At 49.1% G+C, this 23,933-nt stretch overlaps 13 protein-coding genes across 13 annotated transcripts; 8 read left to right on the top strand and 5 right to left on the bottom strand.

Moving 5' to 3' along the window:
- The first annotated feature begins 76 nt into the window (after positions 1-76).
- On the top strand, positions 77-2,596 carry BABINDRAFT_161269 (M3 family metallopeptidase). Its single transcript, XM_019128726.1, has one exon. It carries the CDS (start codon positions 491-493, stop codon positions 2,510-2,512), a length of 2,022 nt encoding a protein of 673 aa, XP_018985641.1. The 5' UTR covers positions 77-490; the 3' UTR covers positions 2,513-2,596.
- A 401-nt stretch (positions 2,597-2,997) lies between these two features.
- On the top strand, positions 2,998-3,584 carry BABINDRAFT_161268 (uncharacterized protein). Its single transcript, XM_019128725.1, has one exon. The coding sequence runs from the start codon at positions 3,179-3,181 to the stop codon at positions 3,434-3,436; it is 258 nt and encodes an 85-aa protein (XP_018985640.1). The 5' UTR covers positions 2,998-3,178; the 3' UTR covers positions 3,437-3,584.
- Positions 3,585-3,717: 133 nt separating this feature from the next.
- BABINDRAFT_175719 (uncharacterized protein) lies at positions 3,718-5,979 on the top strand. The gene is made up of 3 exons (XM_019130997.1): positions 3,718-3,916; positions 3,965-4,051; positions 4,098-5,979. The coding sequence occupies exons 1-3, from the start codon at positions 3,727-3,729 to the stop codon at positions 5,867-5,869; spliced, it is 2,049 nt and encodes a 682-aa protein (XP_018985639.1). The 5' UTR covers positions 3,718-3,726; the 3' UTR covers positions 5,870-5,979.
- A 319-nt stretch (positions 5,980-6,298) lies between these two features.
- Positions 6,299-7,260, top strand: BABINDRAFT_171260 (uncharacterized protein; the record flags this gene model as incomplete). The annotated part of the gene is made up of 2 exons (XM_019130799.1): positions 6,299-6,340; positions 6,586-7,260. 2 exons carry the CDS (start codon positions 6,299-6,301, stop codon positions 7,258-7,260), a joined length of 717 nt encoding a protein of 238 aa, XP_018985638.1.
- Positions 7,261-7,445: 185 nt separating this feature from the next.
- Positions 7,446-11,849, bottom strand: BABINDRAFT_7759 (uncharacterized protein; the record flags this gene model as incomplete). Its single annotated transcript, XM_019132674.1, has 2 exons — positions 7,446-9,691; positions 10,304-11,849. The coding sequence occupies 2 exons, from the start codon at positions 11,847-11,849 to the stop codon at positions 7,446-7,448; spliced, it is 3,792 nt and encodes a 1,263-aa protein (XP_018985637.1).
- A 427-nt stretch (positions 11,850-12,276) lies between these two features.
- On the bottom strand, positions 12,277-12,492 carry BABINDRAFT_7758 (uncharacterized protein; the record flags this gene model as incomplete). Its single annotated transcript, XM_019132673.1, has 2 exons — positions 12,277-12,412; positions 12,461-12,492. 2 exons carry the CDS (start codon positions 12,490-12,492, stop codon positions 12,277-12,279), a joined length of 168 nt encoding a protein of 55 aa, XP_018985636.1.
- Positions 12,493-12,673: 181 nt separating this feature from the next.
- On the top strand, positions 12,674-13,440 carry BABINDRAFT_161263 (uncharacterized protein). Its single transcript, XM_019128724.1, has one exon. The coding sequence runs from the start codon at positions 12,683-12,685 to the stop codon at positions 13,100-13,102; it is 420 nt and encodes a 139-aa protein (XP_018985635.1). The 5' UTR covers positions 12,674-12,682; the 3' UTR covers positions 13,103-13,440.
- Positions 13,441-13,844: 404 nt separating this feature from the next.
- On the top strand, positions 13,845-15,041 carry PEX2 (ubiquitin-protein ligase peroxin 2; the record flags this gene model as incomplete). Its single annotated transcript, XM_019131710.1, has 1 exon — positions 13,845-15,041. The coding sequence occupies one exon, from the start codon at positions 13,845-13,847 to the stop codon at positions 15,039-15,041; it is 1,197 nt and encodes a 398-aa protein (XP_018985634.1).
- A 246-nt stretch (positions 15,042-15,287) lies between these two features.
- BABINDRAFT_131701 (uncharacterized protein) lies at positions 15,288-16,143 on the bottom strand. Its single transcript, XM_019127050.1, has one exon. The coding sequence runs from the start codon at positions 15,876-15,878 to the stop codon at positions 15,534-15,536; it is 345 nt and encodes a 114-aa protein (XP_018985633.1). The 5' UTR covers positions 15,879-16,143; the 3' UTR covers positions 15,288-15,533.
- Positions 16,144-16,286: 143 nt separating this feature from the next.
- Positions 16,287-17,331, top strand: KRR1 (ribosome biosynthesis protein; the record flags this gene model as incomplete). Its single annotated transcript, XM_019130996.1, has 1 exon — positions 16,287-17,331. Exon 1 carries the CDS (start codon positions 16,315-16,317, stop codon positions 17,329-17,331), a length of 1,017 nt encoding a protein of 338 aa, XP_018985632.1. The 5' UTR covers positions 16,287-16,314.
- Positions 17,332-17,473: 142 nt separating this feature from the next.
- Positions 17,474-19,891, bottom strand: BABINDRAFT_161261 (uncharacterized protein). The gene has a single exon (XM_019128723.1). It carries the CDS (start codon positions 19,759-19,761, stop codon positions 17,491-17,493), a length of 2,271 nt encoding a protein of 756 aa, XP_018985631.1. The 5' UTR covers positions 19,762-19,891; the 3' UTR covers positions 17,474-17,490.
- A 95-nt stretch (positions 19,892-19,986) lies between these two features.
- On the bottom strand, positions 19,987-21,335 carry BABINDRAFT_131689 (ribonuclease). The gene has a single exon (XM_019127049.1). It carries the CDS (start codon positions 21,173-21,175, stop codon positions 20,177-20,179), a length of 999 nt encoding a protein of 332 aa, XP_018985630.1. The 5' UTR covers positions 21,176-21,335; the 3' UTR covers positions 19,987-20,176.
- A 747-nt stretch (positions 21,336-22,082) lies between these two features.
- On the top strand, positions 22,083-23,392 carry BABINDRAFT_175710 (tRNA (guanine(9)-N(1))-methyltransferase). The gene has a single exon (XM_019130995.1). The coding sequence runs from the start codon at positions 22,149-22,151 to the stop codon at positions 23,232-23,234; it is 1,086 nt and encodes a 361-aa protein (XP_018985629.1). The 5' UTR covers positions 22,083-22,148; the 3' UTR covers positions 23,235-23,392.
- The last annotated feature ends 541 nt before the right edge of the window (positions 23,393-23,933 follow it).

Genomic DNA, 23,933 nt, shown 5'->3' with positions numbered 1-23,933 from the left:
AGGATCTAGTTGATCTGGTAGATCTCTGAATACACCTATTATGTGTTACCACTCATAGTTTTTAAATAAATAAGATCTGGCCGATCTCTAGCTATATCTTCAAGAATTACCCATGATCAACACCTCACCCAGAATCAATACACCATTCCGCTCCAAGGGTCTAGGCTTCCATAGCCCCCCTCACCCTTACAGAATACTCCACACTTTTCCATCCTAGAACCTGGATTACACACTTCAAGCTTCTATAGACCCCTTCACCCCTTTATCTTTCATATAATTCCCTTGCCTGTCGTAAAAAAAAAACTCGCCTCCTCGTAATACGGCATTGCCAGCCCGCACACCCGTGTGGCTCTAATTCTCCACTGTAAATTACGTAAGCGCATTTCCCCACGTTGCCAACCTCTTTCGCCACCTACACATCTCAATGCTATATATATCGCTATTTGTCGCCTCAATTGCCCTTCTCATCCAATTCCTCACCAAACAAACCATGTCCTTCCCAGCTCCCCCACAGGCGCCACCGGTGTGGAACCACACCGCCGAGCAGATCCTCGCGGAAGCCGACCAGCTCATCGCTGCCAACACCCAGTTGTACGACACCATTGCCGCTATCACCGAGCCTACTTTCGAGAACGTGTTTGCGCCGTTTGTCAAGGCCGAGAACGAGGAGCGTGGCCCAGAGTCTATCATCACGTTCTACCAGCAAGTGTCCACCGACAAGGCCATCCGCGACGCCTCCACACAGGCGGAGGAGAAGTTGCAGCAAGCAGGCATTGAGGCATCTTCCAGAATCGACGTGTACCGGGTTTGGGAAAAGTTGAACGCAAATGCAGCGTTCCAGGCGAAGTTGGACGATGAAAGCAAGCGCTTGTTGAAGAAGGTCATGACGACTTACAAGCGCGACGGGTTGTCGCTTCCAGAGGCGGCCCGGAAGGAAGTAAAGGACTTGAAGAAGAAATACAGCAACTTGACGCTCCTGTTCAACAAGAACTGTAACGAGGAGTTGGGGTTCTTGTTGTTCACGCGTGCGGAGTTGGACGGTGTCCCAGCGGACGTTGTGGACGGGTTCCCCGCCGAGGGCGATAAGGTCAAGATGACCTACAAGTACCCGGATGTGCTTCCGGTGTTGAAGTACGCCACGTCCGAGGAGACCAGAAAGCGGGCCTTCCTCGGGAACCAGAACAAGCTTCCAGCCAACGAAAAGCTCCTTGCGGAGATCATCGCGGTGAGAGCGGAGTTGGCGCAGAAGCTAGGCTACGAAACCTTTTCCGACTATGTGTTGGAGGAACGGATGGCCAAGACCAAGGAAAACGTGTTGAGCTTCTTGGGCGACTTGAAGGGCAAGTTGAAGAGCGGCGGGGAGGCGGAAATTGCGGAGTTGTTGAAGTTGAAGAACGCGCATCTCAAGGCACGTGGCTTGCCGGAATCGACCCATTACTACATTTGGGACCATTCGTACTACTCAAACTTGATGATCGAGCAGCAGTACCTGATTGACGACCAGAAGATCTCCGAGTACTTTCCTATTCAGTCGGTAGTGCCTAAGATCTTGCATCTCTATGAAACCTTGTTTAACTTGAAGTTCATTCAGGTGGACGAGAACCGATCTGTGTGGCACGAGGACGTGATCCAGTTTTCCGTCTGGAAGTTAGACAACGCGGAGCCTGAGTTCGTGGGTTGGGTTTACTTCGACATGCACCCAAGAGACGGCAAGTATGGCCACGCCTGCAACATCTCCATCGTTCCGGGCTACACCAAGGCAGATGGCAGCGCCAACTACCCTGTGACCGTGGTTCTCTGCAACTTCTCCAAGCCCACCAAGGATAAGCCAGCATTGCTCAAGCACAGCGAAGTAAACACCTTGTTGCACGAGGTCGGCCACGCGATCCACGACTTAATGGGCAAGACCCAGCACTCCCGCTTCCACGGCACGGGTGTCTCGTGGGACTTTGTGGAGGCGCCATCGCAGATGTTGGAGTACTGGACGTGGTCGCCAAGCGAGTTAAAGTCCTTATCCGCGCACTACGTGACGGGAGAGCCCATCACGGACGATTTGGTCGCGTCCTTGATCAAGACCAAGCACGTCAACGGCGGCTTGGCTGGCTTGAGGCAGTTGCACTTTGCCTTGTTTGACATGACGTTGCACACCGTCAAGAGTGCCGAAGAGGCTACTGCCTTGGACTTGGATGCCTTGTGGAACGACATGAGAGAGGAGATTTCGCTTTTCGAGAACGGTGATACGGTCAGCAAGGGCTACGGTTCCTTCAACCACATCGGAGGTGGGGGCTACGCCTCGGGCTACTACGGCTACTTGTACTCTGAGGTGTTTGCGGCAGACATTTACTACACCTTGTTCAAGGCGGATCCGATGAACGTGGCCAATGGGATCAGATACAGAGATACGATCTTGCGCAGAGGTGGCTCCCGGGACGAGATGGACAACTTGGTGGAGTTATTGGGCAGAGCCCCTAACTCTGCTGCGTTCTTGACCGAAATGGGGGTTGCCAACTAAAAACTAGAATAGATTGGTTATTCATTAATCGGGCGATTATAACTCTGACAGCTCGTAAAATCGTATGAGGTTAAAAATATGTGTAGGGGGTCGGATTTAGAACTTTTATGGAGATACAGTAAAAGACTCGTCTAGCGTGCGACTATGTGAATCGATGCAAACAACTCACCAACAGCTCCTCAACTTACCCCGGAGAAGTGTCCATCCTGCACATTAACACAATGCTTGTGCCGCGGAAGCCGTGAGCGTTATGCAGCACACACCATCCAATTACTCGATTGAAAAATGAGTGAGTACGCATTAAAACTCGGGTAAGCATCAAGTGTTAGCCAAGAGCCTCCTTACCCCAACCACCCATTTTTGTATGTACTACACTCGTTGTGAGATTGAGATACTCAACCTCTGAAATCGCCTTGAATTGGAGAGAAATACCCGACCGCATCAACTCAATATCGCATTTCCGGGACGTGAAACTCGGCGTTTCTCACTGAAACACGGCGATAGAAATGGTTTCCCAGAGTGCCTCCTTCTTTTCAGATCGAATATATCATATGTTCGTTGTCAAAAAAGTTTGTGAAGACGGTAATCCAATTGAAACATCCGAGCAATCTCTCGAGCGTTCATCTCTTTGCAACCATTGTCTTACTAACTCTGCCAGAATTTACAATGTCTGAACAACAAAAGCAAGTCACCCCTACCCCATCCGCTAACTTGTTGAACGACAAGTGGGACATTGTTTTGTCCAACACCTTGGTTAAGACCGGGTTGGGAGTCGGTGCCGGTGTTTTGGCCTCCGTCTTGTTATTCAAGAGAAGAGCCTTCCCAGTTTGGGTCGGTGCCGGTTTCGGCTTGGGGAGAGGCTACTCTGAGGGTGATGCCATCTTCAGATCCTCCAACGTTGGTGTCAGAGATGTTAAGGCTTGAGCAAGTTCCCGCTTCCTTTGTATATTATCCCCAGTGAATGTTGAATGAGCTGCTATTGGACATTCTCCATTCGAATAATGACACCCATCAGTCATCTAGCACCTATTTATGTTTTTAGAAAATTAAATATATATCGTCATTACTCGCATACACCACGCATGCACGCGCAGCTCCCCTTTTGTGGTTCCTCATTGCATTTCAAAAAGGGATGAGCAAAATTCAGAGAATCGTCAATATCTCAACTGGAGGAATTCTTTCGGCCAGTTGTGTTAACCAGTATTCGTAAATCCATGGCATTTCCTAAAACATACAGCCTTGGAGTGATCACACTAATCTTAACCTTTGGGGGCATGCTCCAGGGGTTGGAGATGTCGTCTCTAACCGCGTTTCTTCATCTCAAACAATCTAGAGACTTTAATGGTTCCCTTGACAGTGAAGGGCAAATGCTCGTAACGGCAGCAGGTCCCGTTGGCGCGTTCTGTAAGTATAATCTGAATATATGAAATAGGCAGAACTAACTCTTACTAGTGGGTTGCTTGCTTGGGGGCCATGTGTACGACTTTGTCGGGTTTATCTGGACCCTGGAGCTCCTTTGTTTATTCTGGGTGGCAGGAAGTATGTATCAGAGCGTGGCTTATCGACCTGTTACTAACCTATCTAGGCGTCCTTTCCATTATTGAAACCGACAACTACATGCTAATTGGATCCAGAGCGTTGAAAGGAATAGCGGTAGGGATGGTCTCCTCCAGCTTCTCATGTTATGTCTGTGACACCGTCCCCGTCCGTAAAAGAGGACGCATCCTTGCGCTTATCCAGGGATCCACCAACTGGGGTGTATTTCTGATGCTTCTTACTGGCTACTTCTGCTCTTACATCCCCGGCGATTTATCGTTTCAGTTAGGGTGGGGGGTGGAGATGGTACCGGGAGTGCTCCTCTTGTTTACGGGCTTTTGCCTTCCAGAATCTCCCAAATGGCTTGCAAACAACTCGAAATGGATCGCTGCCACAAAAGTGGCGGAGAAAATGCGGGAACAGGCTGAGAGATCTAACCCTCCAAGGAAACAAACCGTGTTCCCCCAATCAACTTCCGCGTCAACGCAGACGTTAAAGGCGATATCCAGCACCCAGGGGGTTGGGGAATTGGAGAGAATCCTCGATACCATGGTTAACAATGAAAAGAAAAAGTTTCACTACCACGATTTGTTTCGCAAGCGCTTACGCCATTACACTGCCCTTGCCGTGTTTTCACAGGTTTTGGCACAGATTTCCGGGAACACCATGATGGTGTATTACATTCTCACCCTCTGTATCGCATGCGGGGTAGAGGAAGACTACCACACGGCGGTGGTTGGCTTCCAGTTCATGGCGAACGCTTTGTTCACAGTTTTACCAGTGCTCTTTCTCGATAGTTGCAGGCGTAAAAATGTACTTGTGTTTGGGACTTTTGCCATGGGTCTTTGTCACATCTGTATGGGAGGTATCATGATTATTTACGGCACCGTGGACGAACCCAGATCGCCTTACCGCATGCTTCCATTGTCGCTTAGGGGCCAGATGGCCTCCGCTGCCATAGCGCTTTGGGTGTTTTTAATGGTGGTATTCTCAGCCACCGTTTCGTGTGCCTCATGGCTCTTTACGAATGAGATTATGCCTACTAAAGCGAGGGCCAAGGGAGTGAGTTTCAGCATGGGGGTATCCTGGCTCTGCCACGGGGGTATTTTGCTTGGTTCTCCGTGGTTTTTGAGGTACTTGAGCTACAACATCTTCTTCATCTTTGGGATTCTTTCTCTTCTCAGCTGCTTTTTCTACGCCTTTGTCTTCCCCGAGACTAGGGATTTGAGTGAAAGGGCGATCAATGTGATTTACGGGTTTCATTCATACCGCGACTACGAAGAGAAGCTGGGCTTTGTAGTGCATTCTCCAGCGGGTAACTCGCCCAATGACTTGGTTAAGCAAAAGTTGGATAACGAGAGGGAGTATCAGAACGGAGATACAAAATATGCCTTCCGGAGCCACCAACCTTCCGGACCATCGTTTCTATCTTACGAACCTGGAAGCTTCTTAGGAGGTGGGGCTCCGATGCAGCCTGAGTCGCTTGATTGTGTAGCGGCCCTACCGGCACTGCGAGGAAATGGCCTGTTTTACGGTAGTAAGCAGAGTTTGTTGAAGCAGTCGACCCTTAATAGGGCTTCGATGATGGGTAGAGAGGTTGGTAAAGCAGACGGAAGAGGCATGCTTAAAACCAATCAGGCCACCATACCCGATTCTGTCCGAACAAAACCCTTTCAGAGAAGTCCTGCTATGCAAACCCCCGAGAGTCTAGGAGCGAGTCAGCGATCCAACGCTGAGGTTAATGTTTCGGGCTCTAGTTTTCTCGGAGAGTATTACCAAGAGTCTGACTCTCTTACACCCAAGGATCCTTGTGTGTTATAATCAATGGGGGGTTCCAATTGCGGAGAGCTTCCCACCGTTACTGTCGTGAATTTATTTATAATACAATCAAACACTGGGGTATTGTCCCAAGAATAATGATTTTTATTCCGAAAAAAATATCATTTATCTCAAATACATCATTTTGATCTATCCTAAAGCTATTAAATTGCATTAAAACCTAGCTCGTAATATATTTAGCCCATCCAATCGAAAGGCCAGCTTCTAGAATCTAAGACCCCACCTCCCTAGTACAGCCCCCAAACCTTTTTAGAAGTGCCCAGTCTGATAACGTTAATAAACGATTCGTAGCTCCGAGGCTTGGCTCTTGCATGCCGGACATTCCATACAAAAGACCACCGGGCTGTATCGGCTTTTATCAAACCGTCTTGCAACTTCTTAGCCCATCCTATTCCTTCACCCACTATTGAAATGTCTGGAAAATACGATAGAATCATCGACGCAGATGACGGAGTAAGTATTTTCCCCCCAGTCACCTCTCCCGATTCAGTACTAACTTCTAGTTTGATGGCCAGTCCATCAACACCACCAGCGCCCCTCCCTCATACAGTACGTATATCTGTCTTCCATCGATATCAATTAAAGATCGATCAAAACTGATATCGATCTGATACTAACCCTCAGGTATTGAGGATGAACCGTTGGCCTCATCGGTCCCCGCAGACACACAGCCCAGCACAGCCCCGCCTCCGGGCAAGGGCCATTTCTTCTCCATCAACTACTACCGCCAGTACTTTGACATTGACTCTAATGAGTTTTTGGCCAAATGCATGCATGCCATGATTCCGTTCACCAGGATTTTCGGGGGCAACGAGGCGGTGGACACGACTGGTGAGTTGTACGGAGCCATCTGGTGCACGGCCACCATCATTGTGCTCCTCTTCCTTTCCAACACCGGCTCCAACATGTTGACAAACTGGGTGAAGCACTCGGATATAAAGTACCAGTACGACTTTGCGCTCTTGACAAAGTCCATATCATTGCTTTACGGGTACATTCTCGTGGTTCCCATCGTGGCGTACTCGCTCGCCCGCTGGTATTTCAAGTTCCCCCAGTCCTTGACCTTGGTGCAGTATGTGTCCATCTACGGGTATTCCAACATCCCGTGGATCCCTGCCTCTGTGTTGGGCTTGGTTGGTGGGCTCTTGGGCAACCACAGTTTCCTCTCGTCTTTACTCAGATGGATCTGTATCGGGATCGGCGGCGTTTTATCCTTATTGAACATTGTTTTGGGTATCTATCCGAATGTGAAGAAGAACTTTGCGGAATTGGGCAAGGAAAAGGTGGCCCTTGTGGAGTTGGCGGTGTTGTCGGTGGTGCACGTGGGGTTCACCATTGCGGTCAAGATTAGCTTCTTTGGGGTGTTGAACTAGGCCTCCCAAATATATAACCTATCTTTTGTACGCGCGGTAGAGTGTAGTTGGCTTTCAGACTGAGCTTTTAGCCGTGTAACACTCTTGATTCACGTCTATCTCGAACTCCAGACAAAACCTTTATCCAGAGATCAAGCGCCTACACTTATAAAATATTCAAGATAGTATGTACAAGAGCGACGAACTTATTTCTTCTTCTCAGCCTTCTTCTTTTCGTACTCGGCGATCAATTCCTTCTGCAACTGTGGTGGACATGGAGAGTACTGCTTAAACTCCAAGGAGAACTCACCCTTACCCTGGGTGGCAGCTCTCAAGGACGTGGCGAAACCGAACATAGAGTTCAAAGAGCACTCGGAGGAGATGACGAACTCGTCTGGTCCGTTTTCGGTGTCCAAGATCACACCCTGCACCTTGTTCAACAAGCCGATGATGTTGCCCTGGAACTCGTTTGGCGCGGTGACGGTGACGGTCATGATCGGCTCCAAGATGGTTGGCTGGGCGTTGGTGAAGGCTTGCTTGAACGCCATCACGGTGGCGGTTCTGAAGGACAACTCAGAGGAGTCCACAACGTGGGTCTGACCATCATTGATAACCATGTGGCAGCCCAACACCCTGTGACCGATCAACGGACCCTTTTCGCACGCGTCTTCGAACCCCTTGGCACACGCGGCCAAGAACTTTTCGGAAATCTTACCACCCACGACGGCGGTTTCAAACTTGTTTTCACCGTCGCAGGCACCCATGTTACCGATAACCCTACCGAACTGGCCCGACCCACCGGACTGCTTCTTGTGGACGTAGTCAAAGTCGGAAGAGGACAAGATGGCTTCACGGTATGCGACCTGAGGCTTCCCGGTGGTGCACTCAACGTTGTACTCACGCTTCATGCGCTCGATGTAGATCTCCAAGTGCAATTCTCCCATTCCGGAGATGATGGTCTCCTTGGACTCGTTATCGAACTTGACTCTGAAGGTTGGATCTTCTCTCTGGAAGCGCGACAACGCCTTAGAGAAATTGGTCGTGTCCTTGGTGGTTGGGGTAAGCGACAAGGAGATAACCGCGTCCGGAACGTACATAGAGGTCATGGTGTACTTGACCTCACCGTCGGTGAAGGTGTCACCAGAGGCACAGTCGACACCGAAAGTAGCACAGATTTCACCAGCACCGATCTCATTCACGTCTTCCATGTCGTTGGAGTGCATTCTTACCAAGCGGGAAACCTTAATCTTCTTGCCGGTCTTGACGTTGGTGATAAAGCCACCCTTCTTCAAACGACCCTGGTAAACCCTCAAGTAGGTCAACTGCCCGTACTTGCCTTCCTCCAACTTGAACGCCAACCCCACGAACGGGGCCTTGACGGACGGAACCATATTGACAGGCGCCTCCTCGTTCGCGGCGTCCAAACCGGTGTTCAAAGTCTCGGCAGGGTTAGGTAAGTAGTCGCAGACAGCGTCCAACACTTGCTGGATCCCTCTGTTGGCCAACGCGGAGCCCATCAAGACCGGCGAAAACGCTCTGGCAATGGTAGAACGACGAATAGCGTCCTTAATCTGCTCAACGGTTGGCTCTTCGCCCTCGAGGTAGATGTCAGCCATCTGCTCGTCGACATCAGCCAAGGTCTCGATCAATAACGCACGCTTTTCCTCAACCAAGTCGACCAAGTCAGCTGGGACCGGGCCTCTCTCGATGATTTCACCTTGGTCCCCTCTGTTGTACAAGGCAACACGGTCGATAATGTTCACCACCCCGGCCAATTCGGACTCAGCGCCGATTGGGACCTGGATAGCAGCAGCCGGAATCTTCAACTTCTGGTTGACCTGGGCGATAGCCTTGAACGGATCCGCGCCCATTCTGTCCATCTTGTTGACGAAGGTGATTCTTGGCACGTTGTAACGACGCATCTGTCTGTCGACGGTGACGGTCTGGGACTGCACACCCGAGACGGCGCACACCACTAAGACGGCACCATCCAAGACTCTCAAGGCTCTCTCGACCTCGATGGTGAAATCGATATGGCCGGGCGTGTCGATCAAGTTGAAGTGGTAGTTGCTGTCGTCCTTGTCCCAGGAACAGTAGGTGGCGGCGGACTGAATGGTGATCCCCTTTTCTCTCTCCAACTCCATGAAATCCATCTTGGCCCCAACGTTGTCGCGGCCTCTGACCTCGTGGATGGCCTTGATTCTTCCGGTGTAGAACAACACACGTTCCGAGAAAGTGGTCTTCCCGGAGTCAATATGGGCGGAAATCCCGATGTTACGCATTCTGGCCATCCGCGTCTTGTCCTCGGTGTCCAAGGCGTTGAAGATTCCGTCGATGACAACCTTCTCTTCGGCGTAGGTGCGGGCGGCGGCGCCTGCATGAAAGCTTCTAGTGAGCGACGGCGCGACCGCGCGGGCATTCAAAATTGAACGCAAAATGCTCGACATTGCAGCTAAAGCGGTTGGTGGCGTGGGAAGTGAGAGGAGGAAACCGGTGTAGGTCTTAAATCGCAGAGTTTTTCAAGGTTTTTCAGATTTTCCTGTACACGTCTTTTTTTTAAGTATGAAATCACGTGACTTCCCGGGTTTCGGCGCATAACGGAAGCTACACTTTGAGAGTGGTATAAAAGATTGAATTGATGTATTTTAGAGAGGAGTCGTTAGGGGTTACAAAAATAAATCGACAATTCTGCCGTATATAAAGAAGGACATGTTTAGGTTCAAAGTAGGTGTAAGAGATAGTATGCGTGAGTCATATCGTTAATTGATATAAAAATTTTAATCACATATATTGTACGTATATATACATAATAAATACCCAAATCTTATATTCTGTGTTATAACTACAACCACTAATATCATTCAAACAACTCATTATCAATCACTATTCAAGGCCCCATCCACTAGCCTGCGATATTCCATCTGTTTGTTCGCCATATCCAACATAACCCGGTACTTTGTCTCGAGCAACTTCCCTAGACGTTTGCTGTTTATCGTTCTGACTATCTTAGGCTCTTGGCTATAGCGCATAGTTTCCATTGCCTCTGGAAGCCTTGCCCCCAGACTTGCCAGATATGCAAGAATAGCAGCCCCCTTGACCACATCGAACTTGGCGTCGCCTGGGGACATTTCCACCGGCACCTGAATGGCAGTTGCCAACATACGGGTGAAGATACCATTTTTGGCCTGGGATCCGGAAAGCACCACCTTTGATATTGTGGCTCTTTCAGAGCTTATGGTTTCGATTATCTGCCGTGTTTGCAAACACAAGTATTCGAGGATAAGGATGTACCGGTATACCAAATCTTTTAAGGAACAGTCGGTGGACTGACCGATAAAGGCGCCTCTCATGTCTGGCAGGTTGTAAGGAGTTCTATTACCCAGATACTCGCCATAGAAGAACATGTGTTTTACCAACTCATTGCAGGTATCAACCCCTTGATCGTTGGTATACGATTCTACTAGATAGTTCAACTGGTCAAAAAGGGACCGCTGGCTTGTTGCGGATAACCTCACAAGCTCCGCATTAGCGGGATGGGTGGCGAGCAACTGTTCAACTAGAGCCCCTGTGGTCGACAGACCCCCTTCGTAGAAATTCAAGCCGCTCACCAAGCCCTCAAAGGGCCCCCAGATACCCGGAATAAATGACTCCAACAGGGTAGCAAGCAAGTAACAAGTCGAGGTCCCTGCCACCATTGCTAACGTTTCCAGAAGTGCGGTGCTCCCTGCTGCGGTGGATATCCACCCCGCGTAACAATCAATCACACCGTGTCCCACCGCCACCGTACCGCCAGAAATACCAAACGCCGAGAGGCTCTGCGGACACACAGTCCCCAAACACGTTCCGGCATAGGGAATAGGACAGTGTGACGATTGGCTGAATGGATCGTATTCCACCCGACCGAAGCTCTGGAAGTTCTTCTCAGACAATTTTTCCAAGCCGACCGCTTGCAAGATATCCCTGGACCACCCCTTTGTGGAGCCATCCAACGCCATCTTAAGCCGTGTTGTGTCACTCGAACAATGGATCGCTGGTGGAGAGGTCTTTACCAACCCATTGGTAATCGCCATGAAGGAAAGATAATCGTGTAGTTCCATAAATCGAAGCAGAGAGAGTTCAGCCGGGGGAATGCGATCCACCAACCACTTCAATTTGGGCAAGCCCATCTCAGGAATAAACCCTCCACCCAAATAATCCAAATACTCTCTAAGAGGACCACTTTGGGCAAGGGTCTTGTTGATTTCTACCGCATCTTCCTGTGCTCTATGGTCCATCCAAAGGACAATATTGTTATTAACATCGGTGAAACCGCTATCCACAGCATATGGCTGGTACCGACCCTCTGAGGATTCGCTAAGCGTCACTAAGGAGCACGTGGCACTGAAGGCGATGCCGTCATACTCAGCGTCTGATTCCCCCACACAGTAGCGAATTGCCTCACACACGGCATACCAGATCTCGGTTGAGGATTGGGTAATAATCATTGGGTTGGCTGGATCAACACGGCGAGATATAGGGTGATCGTGCGAGGCGAGGATGTCCCCAGATACGCCCGTGATGCAGGCTCTCACAGAGGCTGTGCCCACATCCACTCCAATATAACAAAGCATAGATGAGCCCATGAAGTATTTCCATTTTATAAAACTTGATAGACGCCCCCAAATGAGGATGTGTATGCCAGCAGGTTATGATTCTTAGCTGGGAGTTAAATGCAGGATTTCCATGAGTAGACTACATGTCCATCAGATAGATGAGGTGGGAATGGATAAAATAATGGTGGTTTATTGACTGTTTCAATCGTACGACTAGGGTATATGTTAATACGCTTGACCATCATGAGTACGCGGGGTTGATACCCGAAGTAGAGGCCAATAGGTCAAAAAGCGTATCTGGCCGGCGACGCAGTGCTACCATATAGCCAGAGGGGTCCGTGTCAGCTGGAAGAAGGGTGTGAAGCAGAGTGTCACTAATGCTTCAAAAGATCAGCATATCGTTGTTATTTAAGGGATACCGGACTATCCCTCGGAGAAATTTGGCTTAGTTCCGCTTGGATTCGAAGAAACGCTTCATTACCAATTCATTCAACGTGTGACCTTCTTTTCTGCCAACCCTCTTTTCATACGAGTAGTACGCAGCCGCGCCGACGGCAATGCTGAAGACTGGATCCAACCATCTAGAATCTTGTCAGTACCACAGACCACGGAAAGTAGAAATAACTTACTTGGAAAGGAGATATGGGGCTTGTACAGACATAGTGGGACGGATGTATAGAAAGACATTGGTAACGTAGAGCCAATTCGTCGTTTTATGGAAAAAATCCTGTAGACGAGCATGGTATTCTAGAACTGCACGTGACTTTTATTATACGCGAGGCTGCTTTATATATTTTACGCGTCGCACAGGATTTACTTTGCCATTTACGTTTCATCCACCCAAACACACCATGTCTGAAGCTTCTATTATCACCATTCCCTCCGAAACTTTCACATGCAACATTGTGCCGTGCCAGATCCAGTACACGGGCGAAGCCGACCATGCGTTGCTCACCACGTCGCGCGAAGAGAGCCGGATAACGGCCGAGAATGAAACGCTAAACAAGGCTGGTACCGCCTCCATTGATGACGTGGTTTATCTCCGTGGCCGCAAGCTTTTGGGGAAACGGGTAGATATGGGTAGTTATGAGGGCCACATCCTCCAGAGGGAGGAGACTCTTGCTGAAGAAGGCTTATCCTCACGGTACACATCGGTTGGCAGGTTTGACAGGATGGTGTTGTTTGCGCACGAGCAGGTTCCAGATCTTCTCAACTGCCAGTGGGGGAATTTGGCCGAAATGGCCCAGGCTGCTGACATTATCCATGGATAGAGATTTGACTTTCCTATGGTTCATGATCGTGACGATGAATAGAGGTGTACAACTACCACTGATTTACCCAGAATGGGTAAGACCGTGTTTCGGCCATATCACCAGTGAGAGACAGGCGAAACAGTTTCAATTCATTTCCTCCCACCGTTTCGCCTTCCCCACTGCATCTTGAAATAGACTGGCTATGTAAGGAATGTGAATTGATCTCTATCCCGTACGGTGCACCTACCCTTACAAATATTTTGTATATTCATATTCCAACTTTACCCAAAATAGAATCATCAATAACTGGTATAACTAAGTGTTTTAAACTTGTTTTTTGTCCAACAGAGTCAGAGGCTCTTCACTATATCAATATTGTTACCTGATAATGCTGTAGACTTGGTTTACTAGCACCGGCCACTGTACCTTTTACATAAAGTTAAGCCATTCGATCCGCTTCAAACTTTCTAAAGTAGAGAACTGCAATCCACAATATTAGTTCTCTCGTTATAATTCTTAAATAACCTGCTTAGAGCCTTGCCCATCCTATCCTTTGCAGTTTCGGTTGAAATAACTGCCCCACCCCCCACACTAATCCGGCATCCGTCAGGTGCCATTCACGTGCCTTAGCTTCCCCACGGCGCCGCACCGAACTCCGTCGACATCAGCAAAACCTCCACAATATCTTTACTTCTATTCCCCTTCTCCATCACCTTATCTCATATATTCACCCATGACTACGATACTAGATCGCCTCTCTATGGCCCATGGCCACAACCCGCAAACCAGGGTCAACCAGCTCGACTCGGTGATCCTCGACAACGAGCTCTTTGACTTGGTGCACGAACAGCTGGTATCTGTGTTTCAGCACTGGCAGCCGCAGTGGAAGACGTCATATGGCAAGGAAATCCGCTTGGGGTTGCGGTTGTTGCTCTTCAAGAACACCGTATGGGACAACAGTCAGCTGTACGGGATGAAGGTGCAGAACTTGCGGATGAGTTCATCGTCCGCGCTCCGCACACGCAAACTCGCACTCTTGGTGTTGATTCTCGGAGAATACGGTTGGAACGTTTTCCAGTCATATCTCTTTGCGCTTGACCTGGAACTTCCTACCGAAACGCGAAAGACGAAATGGACGGTGCTCAAGAGAAACGTTGTGCGGTTGCTTCTCCGACACCGTGACCGTATCCTAGCCTCGTCCAAGCTCTACTCCATCTTGTCGATGCTCAACTTTGTGGCGTTCCTAGTGAACGGTGAATATATATCCTTAAAGTACCGTCTCCTCGGCTTGAAGATTTACAAGCCCGTGCACCAGGACTTGTTGAAGTTCCAAGGCAGCAACGTTTCGTTCGAGTTCCAGAACCGCCAGCTCGTGTGGAACACCTTGACGGAGTTTTTGATCTTCACGCTTCCAATGTTGCAGCTACACAAGCTCAAAACGTCGCTTCTGTTTCTCTCGCTCACTCCAAAGGCCAGCGCTGCGCCGCTATTGGCGCACTTACCCGAAAAGCGCTGCGTCATCTGTTACCACACGTACCAGACCCGTCGGCTCCAGATGAACGCGTCACAGGAAGACGATGCAGGCTGGTTCTTGGTAACGAACCCCTACACTACAAACTGTGGTCACACCTACTGCTACCTCTGTGTGTTGACCAAGCTCGAGTTGTCCCCTGCCGGCAAGGAGGTGCTTTCCGAGGTAGATGAGCGGGAGTTGTGGGACTGTCTTAGGTGTGGGGCTAAGGTGAAGTACGCTACTCCGTTCGAAGACGTTGATTTGTCCTGTTGTGTAGCCGAAGAGCCTAATGAGGAGTCTGCTGCTTCTGAGCACGGGTCTTCTGAAGAGTCTTCGGAACACGAGTTTTCCGAACATTCCTCGTACGAAGAGATTTCCTCGGAATCGGAGCCCGAAGAGGAATCAGACATTGAGGCTGAGACCGGCGGATTTTTTGTTGAATAGAGAGGAATAACGGTGGGCTCTTTGTAGCACAACAAGGAGAGGTTGTGCGTAATGAAATATTGAAACGCACACAACAGGATATGTATATGCAAATTACGGTTTTAATGATAACTCTTAGCGACACCAACCCTTTTTCATTGCGCATTTCTGCTTGATGTCTGTAAACCGGCGAGGTGAATTATCTGAGTCACCAAAATGAATTCAACTTGTGATTGTTCAAATTCATCGGCGAATAACCCAATACAGTTCTTTAAAACCCCAGAACTACACTTTATTATTGAATCGGGACAAATTTATGTAATTATGTGCCTCTAGGGCCAATCCCTATGCGGTTGCAATGTCGGCAAATTACCATGTAAAGACCCTTGAACCCCGATGGTTTCTGGAGGATGATGCGGACTCTATCATGACCCTTTGTGTATCTCTTGGGTAACATGCTATTCTTACTCGTTGTTTTTGTGGCTGCTCCTGGCTTGATGGACCTTTATTCCTTCACAAATTGAACCCACTGATCATCTCCAACTGTTTGGTGAGGTCATCATCGGCGTCCTTAGATTTTTTGGTAGTTGCCACGTCGCTGACGAGAGATTTGTCCAAATCGTCCTTCTTGAAAGCAGAGACACCTGGCAACATGGCAAACTTGGTGGCGTTAGAGGCCACCATGATATCGTTTACGTCGGCGTCGGCGTTCAACCTAAGGGTCAAGCTCTGGTTCTTGCTTTTGGACAGCTTTGACTTTAACCGTTTAAGCGCGGTTTTCTTCGAGATACCAACCTTTGCCGGTTTTTTGGAAAGCGAGGGTTTGACTTGGGGCTTGACCTGGGGCTTGGTCTTCATGTTAAGGTTAAGGGGTAACGTGGTAGGGTAGGGTATTGGCGTACAGTAGATATGCTATATGAATAGTGAAAATAAACTATGCAGGATGAATTTTGGATGTTAGCTACACAAGCTTGGAGCAGCCACAGGTCCAATACAGACACCAACACAGGCACCAACACTTAATATTTATCAATAAAACACAAATTTATTCACTCTATCTTTTCATCAATACACATCTGATTATATACGGTCCGGTTTCCTCCTCCTAAGCTCTATATTTCTCATCTGCTCCTCATCTGTTCCTCATCTGTTCCTCATCTCCTTAGGTACAGGATTGAAGACTGAGAAAAATTTATTTTTTCCATGCAGGAGGAAAAAAAGCAACAGGCATTTCAAAAAACATTTCAATCTGCCGTAGCCGCCGCTACAACTCAACCCCAAAGACAACTTCAATATGGTTTCCACACACAACAGAGACAAGCCATGGGATACCGCAGATATTGACAAGTGGGCTATTGAGGACTTTAAGCCGGAGGACAATGCATCTGGGCAGGCGTTCGCCGAAGAGTCTTCCTTCGTGACCTTGTTCCCGAAATACAGAGAGAACTACCTCCGCTCGGTGTGGTCGCAGGTGACGACATCGTTGGAGAGATTCCACGTCGGCTGCCAGCTCGATTTGGTGGAGGGGTCCATGACTGTCAAGACCACTAGAAAGACGTACGACCCAGCCGTGATCTTAAAGGCCAGAGACTTGATCAAGTTGTTGGCCAGATCCGTGCCGTTCCCACAGGCGGTCAAGATCTTGCAGGACGACATTGCGTGCGATGTCATCAAGATCGGCAACTTTGTCACCAACAAAGAGCGTTTTGTCAAGAGAAGACAGAGAATGGTGGGCCCCAACGGGAACACGTTGAAGGCGTTGGAGTTATTGACCAAATGCTACATCTTGGTCCAGGGGAACACGGTTTCCGCGATGGGACCATTCAAGGGTCTCAAGGACGTCAGACGTGTGGTGGAGGACTGTATGAACAACATCCACCCGATCTACCACATCAAGGAATTGATGATCAAGAAGGAGTTGGCAAAGAACCCTGAGTTGGCCGAAGAGGACTGGTCCCGTTTCTTGCCGGCGTTCAAGAAGCGCAACGTTGCACGTAAGGCCAAGAAGCCAAAGGCCGGCAAGAAGAAGGACAACGTGGTCACGCCGTTCCCAGCGGCCCCAATGCCGAGAAAGGTCGATTTGGCCATCGAGAGTGGTGAATACTTCTTGAGCGGCAGAGAGAAGGCCATGAAGGCATTGCAGGAGAAGAAGGACAGGCAAACCGAGAACCAGGAGGTCAGAGACAAGGAGAGGGCCAAGGATTTTGAAGCACCGGTCGAGGCGGCCTACGAAAACAAGCTCTTGGAGAAAAAGAGATCTGGCGAGGCTCACGGCGAGAAGAAAAAGAAGAAGAAGGTTTCCGAAGAGTAAGTTGGACATGTAAAATATAGGACGTTATGGAGCGTAGAGAATAAATGCGAATTACCTTTCTCCCTAAGCACATTACTATGATTTACTCGTACTTGTCGAATAAATTGCGCCTAGGTGTCTGTATAATACATATTTACATGATGCTTGTATAATACATATTTACATTTTTGTCCTCTCTTCCACTAAGTGATGGAACTCATCTATCCCAGTCTCTGACCAGTATGTGAGCAAGTCCGTTTCGTACGCATCACCCGTACGCTTCAAGGGCAACTGCTGGAAGCCGATCTTGCGGAACCATGTGCCGTAGCGCTTGCTCCAGTCAACCAAGATCTCAAGCGGCGCGGCCCCATCGTTGTACAACTCAAACAAGCCCCACTTCATCATCCCAAAGTTATAGTGACTGCGCGCCTTATCAAGGATCGTCCCTAGGAGAAAGAACTTCATGTGCGGGGGGATCACCAACGTAAGCGACTGGAAGCTGCGCACAGTGTCATTTCGGCTCATCAAGAACGGGGGAACCACCAAGGGACCACTTCGCAGGAGTCGCAGACTGGGGTCAACAGTCTCAGCAGGGGCCACCATATGGAAGGAGTTGATGTAAATGCGCTGAGCAACCATTAACGGAAAGGTGTTGACCAAATACTTGAAATACACACTCACTAGTCGTTCCCTAACGGAATCGTCCTCTGGGAGCGTCTCAAACCGGCCCAACATTTCTCCCACAAACCCCGGGTCGAGCTTCTTTTCCGAGACCATGTGGTTAAGAATCGTGACGTACGCTGACTTTGCAAGCTCCACCGACACGTTTCGGCACATTACCGCGGCCCTTGGCACCCCACCGTCTTCTTTCAAGATAGATTCAATCAACATGTTGAACTCAAAGAATTGGAGGCCCTGCTCGGAGCCAAAGATCTCCTGGAGAATCTTTTCGGCCATGGCGGTGTTCTGGAACACGAGGTTCGTATGGAGCAAGCCCGAGAGCGTGCTACGCTCCAACGGCAGCCCACGAACCTTCAACTGGATTAGGATTTCCTGAGACAACTCTTGGTTCTTTGTGCGGGCGGAAAAGTGCAAGAGGGTTTCAACAAGCGACGGATGAGCATACAATTCGCAAGGAAGCTCGCTGATGAGCTCTGCCACGTAGTGGTGGTAGACCCGCTGCTTTCCCAAGAATTTGAACAAGGCATTGAGAAAATCAAGGTCATGGGAGGCGAGGGGCTCCAATGGTTTGATCCTCAACCACAAGAGATACACACAGCCGTTGTTAAAAAACCGCATCTGGCGGCGCAAGAAGCCGTAAATGTGGGTAAGGAGCACCCGCTTATCACGGAGAGTTCCGCTATGGAAGGAGGCTAAGACTCCAGAAAACACCTCCAGATAGCCGAGTAAGTTATTAATCACGAGGGTATTTAGTCTGTCAATGTGATTGGACTGGGTTCCGCCCAAGGCCTCGAGATTCTGGAAGAGCTGGACCGTTTGGGTGTATGTGAGGGAAAAGCGGACGGTGGAGGTTTCCGCGATAGTGAGGAGTTTGACCAAAGCGTCGAGGCTGTATTCGTCGTATTTCGGGTTAGACACGAGGAGGGCGGAGGCCAAGTCATGGAAAATAGACTCTAGAGAGGGGGCCGAGGGATTCATGGTTGACTCCTGGAGAGGCTCTAGAGTCTTTGGCTCGAAACGATCTAGCGGATGCTTGAGGAACATGGCCACCGCAAGGAGCGGCTCATTCACGCCTAGCGCGAGAGTGGTGATGAACCGCATTGTGGTAAGCCAGACCACGAGGTCTGGGTTGACCATACCCGCAAGCAAATCATCAATAGCCTCGCGAGGAAACCGGTACACCACGGCTTTGGGGAGTTTATGCAAGTTTGCGAGATTCTTCACTATGAATTGGAGGGTGCGAGTGTCGAAATTAGATGCAAGGTCGGAGAAAGCTCTGTTGGAGCAGTTGGTTAACGTGTTGATGATGAAGATTCTCGCATTGGAGTTAGTGGAAAACTGGTCTACCATGACTGCTAGAAGAAGGTCCACCGACGGAAGGGGGCTTAAAGCCATATCGTGTCTGTAGGGAAACCGCTTGAAGTAGTCGTCAACGAGGTTGTATAGGGCTCCTGAGCTGAGACTGGCAGTGTGGGTACGTGTAACAGTCATCCTTTCGGGATTAATCGTATAACACAGTTCTAGAAGCGGCTGGGCCTCCTTTAGAAAATTTTCTAGGGCTGGGGGCTCCATTGGTTCTGTTCTCGGTTCGATCGTATACCATCGTTTTGTGAGTGCGTTGGGGAGGTGCGGGTTGGGAATGCATGAGGTGGAGAGGGATCGGACTCTGGCGAGGAAAAGGGTGGAAAAATGACATAAAGCACCACATCGCATCTGGGTTAGTGCCCTGTGGCCTGATCGGAGTCCGGAAAGGCGTCTGACGATCATCATTTGTGAATGTACAGTGCGAGGTTCATGTAAAATGCAGGGCCCGGGAAGCGGAAAGGACCTAAGCTGTATGGATCGAGGGGATAGCCAGCTGTAAGGAACGAGGTGGTTATATCTTCTATTGCGGTGTTCTACCCTGATAAGCGAACCTGGTTGGATTCTGGTTCAACTCATTTTTCACCCGAAAGTACAAAAAAATGGAGTTACATGCAGGATGAGATGTCATGGATTAAAAGATGGCTCTCAGTTTCTACTCGCAAATATGTAGCTGCGTAAATATCAAAATGTGTATTGAGCAAAAGTACAGTCTCAAGCTACCTCCATATCTCTGTAGATGTTCTAGAATAAACTACACCTCAACTAGCACAACGCGCTACAATTCATGCTTCAACATAACCCAAGACTCCGAAGGTCAAGCTTAGTTTCTTGGAGGGGGCAAGGCCAAACGTTCCTTTGGGGCGGCAATCTGCTTCGGAAACTCTCTCACGATAATGTCGCACTTGACCTCCTTGCACAAGTCCTTCTTCTGTTCGACAGGCCACTTTTGCATGATTTCCATCCCGGAGGATCTTTCCAACGCCTCTACTGGGACCTGGAAGCTCTGCAACGGCGTGGAGTTGTCGATCTTGTCGTTCGGCAAAACAAAGGCTGCCACGGCAACGTTAGGGCTACCGGCATGCTCACCCACGATGACCTTGAAAAAATGGGTGGGAACGGCAATGCTTGGCGGGTTACCAATAACCTCGTAGGTCACCCTGAACTTTCCATCTACTGGGTCCTTCTTAGGCAAGTAGAGTGGGCCGGTGATGATCCGGACGTCACTGTAGGTTTGGGTCAATCGGCGCGCAAAGTCCTCAAAGTGAGCCCAGTAGTCGCGGTTGAACCCCTCACCGACCTGGGGCGACATGTTGGACAAGTAGAAGGTCTCGTCCATAGCCTTCTGGTCGAACTTGGCGTCGGCGGCGGGCGCCTGGTGGCCTCTATCGTAGCCAGATCTGAAGTAGTCCTTCAAACGGCCTCTGAACTGTTGGGGGATCGCCTCGTCCTCCTTGAATACCGACTTCTTGCGGTCCACAAGGTTGCCTCCGTTCGGGTTCTTTTGCGACTTGATGGATTGCGCCGTAATGTGCTCCAAGACCCAGTGCGGGTTTCTGGTGATACGATTGTAGCAGGAGATGAACTCGGAACGGTTCAGTAAATCATTGATTGGGCCCGGGAACCCGTACTTGAAGTATTCTTGCGGCTTTACCGAGGCGGGATCAAACGGAACGTTGCCGCCGTTCTTGCCGACGACAATCGGGACCGAGGCGGATTCGGTCTTGGTGCCGCTGCCAAACCCCCAGAAGTACGAAGCAATACCAGCCCCACCAGCCAAGCCAGCCAAGCCAGCCAAACCAGAATACGCGTTTCTCATCATGTGTGGAATGAAGGGACAAAATAGGAGATTTCCTATATAGCTCAGGCCTCTGGTACGGAGAAAAATATATCGTCTATTATGAGCACGTGAAGGTCACGTGTTATATGAGTTTTGTTTGGTGAGCAGTTCACTTTGTAAACAACCTAGTCAGGGATTATTACGGAGTAAAAATTGTATCAGATTCTAGGAAGTATGCATAGGAAGTGATATTACAGAAATGATGGATTTGGCTTTAGCAGTCAACCACTCGCGAATGCCACTTACAAAGTGCCCCTGTACTTCTGACCAATACGCCAACTAACGGTCTCTACGAATGACTTGGAAACTAAAAAGTAGTACGAATTGGTGGATTAAATACAAAAGTTTTAGATCTTCAGTTTAATGCTCTTCCGGTTGAGCTAAAGTCGCTAGAAACGGTGGGAAAAGGATTGGGAAAGTCAGGCCAGGAGTAATTCAACACCTAAGACTGTTCTCCAACCAGAGGCCTTAAGCGGGTATAACCCAACCGTAATGATCAACTAATTTTCCAATTGTGGAGAATGCCTGCTTGAGGCGACAGACCCGGTGTTATCCATTGCCCGATTCGGAATGCACTGGGCGGACATGACCCAACATCCGACTTTGTGCATCTGCGTTAAGAGAAAGCATGAGCCTTATGGTCTTTCAGTTTAGGGAACTCCGTGGTCAGGTGTCAGTTAAGATCTATTTGATATAATTCCCAATTTAATAATTACAATACATATGGGAGTAGCCATTAACAGGCGGCAACAATAAATACAAATTTCCTTGTGCTCGGATGTAGGTGCTCCGAGGGTGTTCCCCGCCCTCGAAAATACTTTATATGTAAACAAGAAAAAAATTTCCCTCATCGACATCCTGCAACCATGGCTCAACACTTTCTGACGTTAACACGTGTGGCCTATAACAAACGTCTCGCTCTTCAATTACATTATCGAGTTCTGTGCTGTCCAAGATGTTTACTGCGATTTTCACCAGCTTGAAGAGCTTCTTCGGAGGCAAACCGGCGGTCATCCGCAACGAGACAACTGTCATCAGCGATGAGAGGAACACCAACAACAAGCGGGCCTTGACCTCCGACGAGGAACCCAGCAAGAAGAGCAAGCGCGAGTATGTCCGTGAAAAACCGGTCATTCCAGAAGGCATGACTAAGAACCAGTGGAAGAAGCTCGAGAAGGTGCGGCTCTGGGAGGAGCGCAAGCCGGAGTACGCAAAGATCAGAAAGCAGAAGCGTCTTCAGGCGGCAAAGAACAAGAAGGAAAAGATTCAGGAATTGATCGCTAAGGGTGAATCCTACGACCACTTAAAGCAGAACCGCAAAAAGATCAACAAGGAGATCAAACATTCGGACTGTACCGTCATTGTGGACTGCGGTTTCGACGAAAAAATGGTGGTGAAGGAGAGAACCAGCTTGAGCACCCAGTTGGCCAGATGTTTTAGTGAAAACAGAAGACACGAGTACAAGGTTGATTTGCGCTTCACCTCGTTTAACGGGTTGTTGAAGGAGAGATTCGACAAGTTCCTCCCTGACCACAAATACTGGCCAGCCGAGTTTGTCTCTCTCGAGGCAGATGAGATCAGCCCCGAAATCCTCAAAATGTCTGACGAAGAAAAGGCAAAGGTGGTTTACTTGTCTGCGGATGAAGGCAGCACCGTCTTGGAGGAGTTGAAGGCCGGAGAAACGTATATCATCGGGGGTATTGTCGACAAGGGCAGATACAAGAACCTCTGCTACGACAAGGCCAAGGCTTTGGGTATTCGCACCGCCAGATTACCGATCGATGAGTATATTAAGCTTAGCGGTAGGAAGGTTTTGACCACCAGTCATGTGTTTGAGTTGATGGTCAACTGGTTGGAAAACAAGGACTGGAAGAAGTCCTTCGATACCGTGCTTCCGCCTAGAAAGTTTGCGGACTTTGGCAAGACCGAGGAGCAGTTGGACGCCGAGGAGGAGAAGCGGAATGCTATCCAGGACTTGAAGGAAGAGGATGTTTCCAAGGCTGAAACCGCCGAAATTGAAGTTGTCGAAAAGACTGACTAGCTTCAGGCAAACACTACGCTCACCCCGTGACTCCTGAAGTCCATGTACATTAACCAGTAACGCTACGCTGTATTAGGAGTATATAATTACCCGTCATTATAACGCTGTAGGAGAGTGCGCAAAATTGGGTGATGCTTGCCTCTACACCAGTGGTTCATTGCTCCCCGGTTTAGAAGCTTCTGCTTAGACGAATGACTTAGGCCATTGCTTAGGACTATAGACCGGTCGAGACCACCTCAACACTTTGTGTGTCACCATTTCACGGATATCGAGCGGCACCTAAGCAGTTCCCGGAAAGACTGTATTCGAAGATTTGGAAGCGTGTTTGCTTCGGATAACAAACTTGCTTGCGCTACAAAAGCCGATTCTAGACTGTCATGCATGCACTCTCAGGTTCAACTCCTTTCATGCACATTACCCCTTGAGAGGCCTAGGAATAAAATATTCACCCTGAAGAGGTCAAGTAGATCTTGTGAAAAGATTACCAGATTGGGTATAATAACTTGTCTCAGGAATGACCGGGCCGGAACAAAGGGCAACCAACTCGTATGCAGCAATTCAGCACCTGCATAATGTTGCCTGATTCTGGAAAGTTCCGGAGATGCCTAGCAAAGTTTATGCGGGATGCACTTGCCACCATGCAGGCACTATAAAAGAGGCAGATGCCACATTCGTTTCCAACCCCACAAAAAAAAATAC

This window comes from Babjeviella inositovora (genome assembly GCF_001661335.1).
Source record: "Babjeviella inositovora NRRL Y-12698 unplaced genomic scaffold BABINscaffold_5, whole genome shotgun sequence".
Classification (NCBI taxonomy): Eukaryota; Fungi; Ascomycota; class Pichiomycetes; order Serinales; genus Babjeviella; species Babjeviella inositovora.
This window is presented reverse-complemented; position numbering and strand designations above follow the sequence as displayed.

Bases quoted from the DNA above. Each gene is read 5' to 3' on its own strand.
- BABINDRAFT_161261 (XM_019128723.1), bottom strand. From the start codon at position 19,761: ATGATGATCGTCAGACGCCTTTCCGGACTCCGATCAGGCCACAGGGCA.
- BABINDRAFT_175719 (XM_019130997.1), top strand. From the start codon at position 3,727: ATGGCATTTCCTAAAACATACAGCCTTGGAGTGATCACACTAATCTTA. The intron at 3,917-3,964 runs GTAAGTATAATC...AACTCTTACTAG, and splicing joins AGGTCCCGTTGGCGCGTTCT to TGGGTTGCTTGCTTGGGGGC. The intron at 4,052-4,097 runs GTATGTATCAGA...TAACCTATCTAG, and splicing joins TTTATTCTGGGTGGCAGGAA to GCGTCCTTTCCATTATTGAA.
- BABINDRAFT_161268 (XM_019128725.1), top strand. From the start codon at position 3,179: ATGTCTGAACAACAAAAGCAAGTCACCCCTACCCCATCCGCTAACTTG.
- BABINDRAFT_161269 (XM_019128726.1), top strand. From the start codon at position 491: ATGTCCTTCCCAGCTCCCCCACAGGCGCCACCGGTGTGGAACCACACC.
- BABINDRAFT_161263 (XM_019128724.1), top strand. From the start codon at position 12,683: ATGTCTGAAGCTTCTATTATCACCATTCCCTCCGAAACTTTCACATGC.
- BABINDRAFT_131701 (XM_019127050.1), bottom strand. From the start codon at position 15,878: ATGAAGACCAAGCCCCAGGTCAAGCCCCAAGTCAAACCCTCGCTTTCC.
- BABINDRAFT_131689 (XM_019127049.1), bottom strand. From the start codon at position 21,175: ATGATGAGAAACGCGTATTCTGGTTTGGCTGGCTTGGCTGGCTTGGCT.
- BABINDRAFT_175710 (XM_019130995.1), top strand. From the start codon at position 22,149: ATGTTTACTGCGATTTTCACCAGCTTGAAGAGCTTCTTCGGAGGCAAA.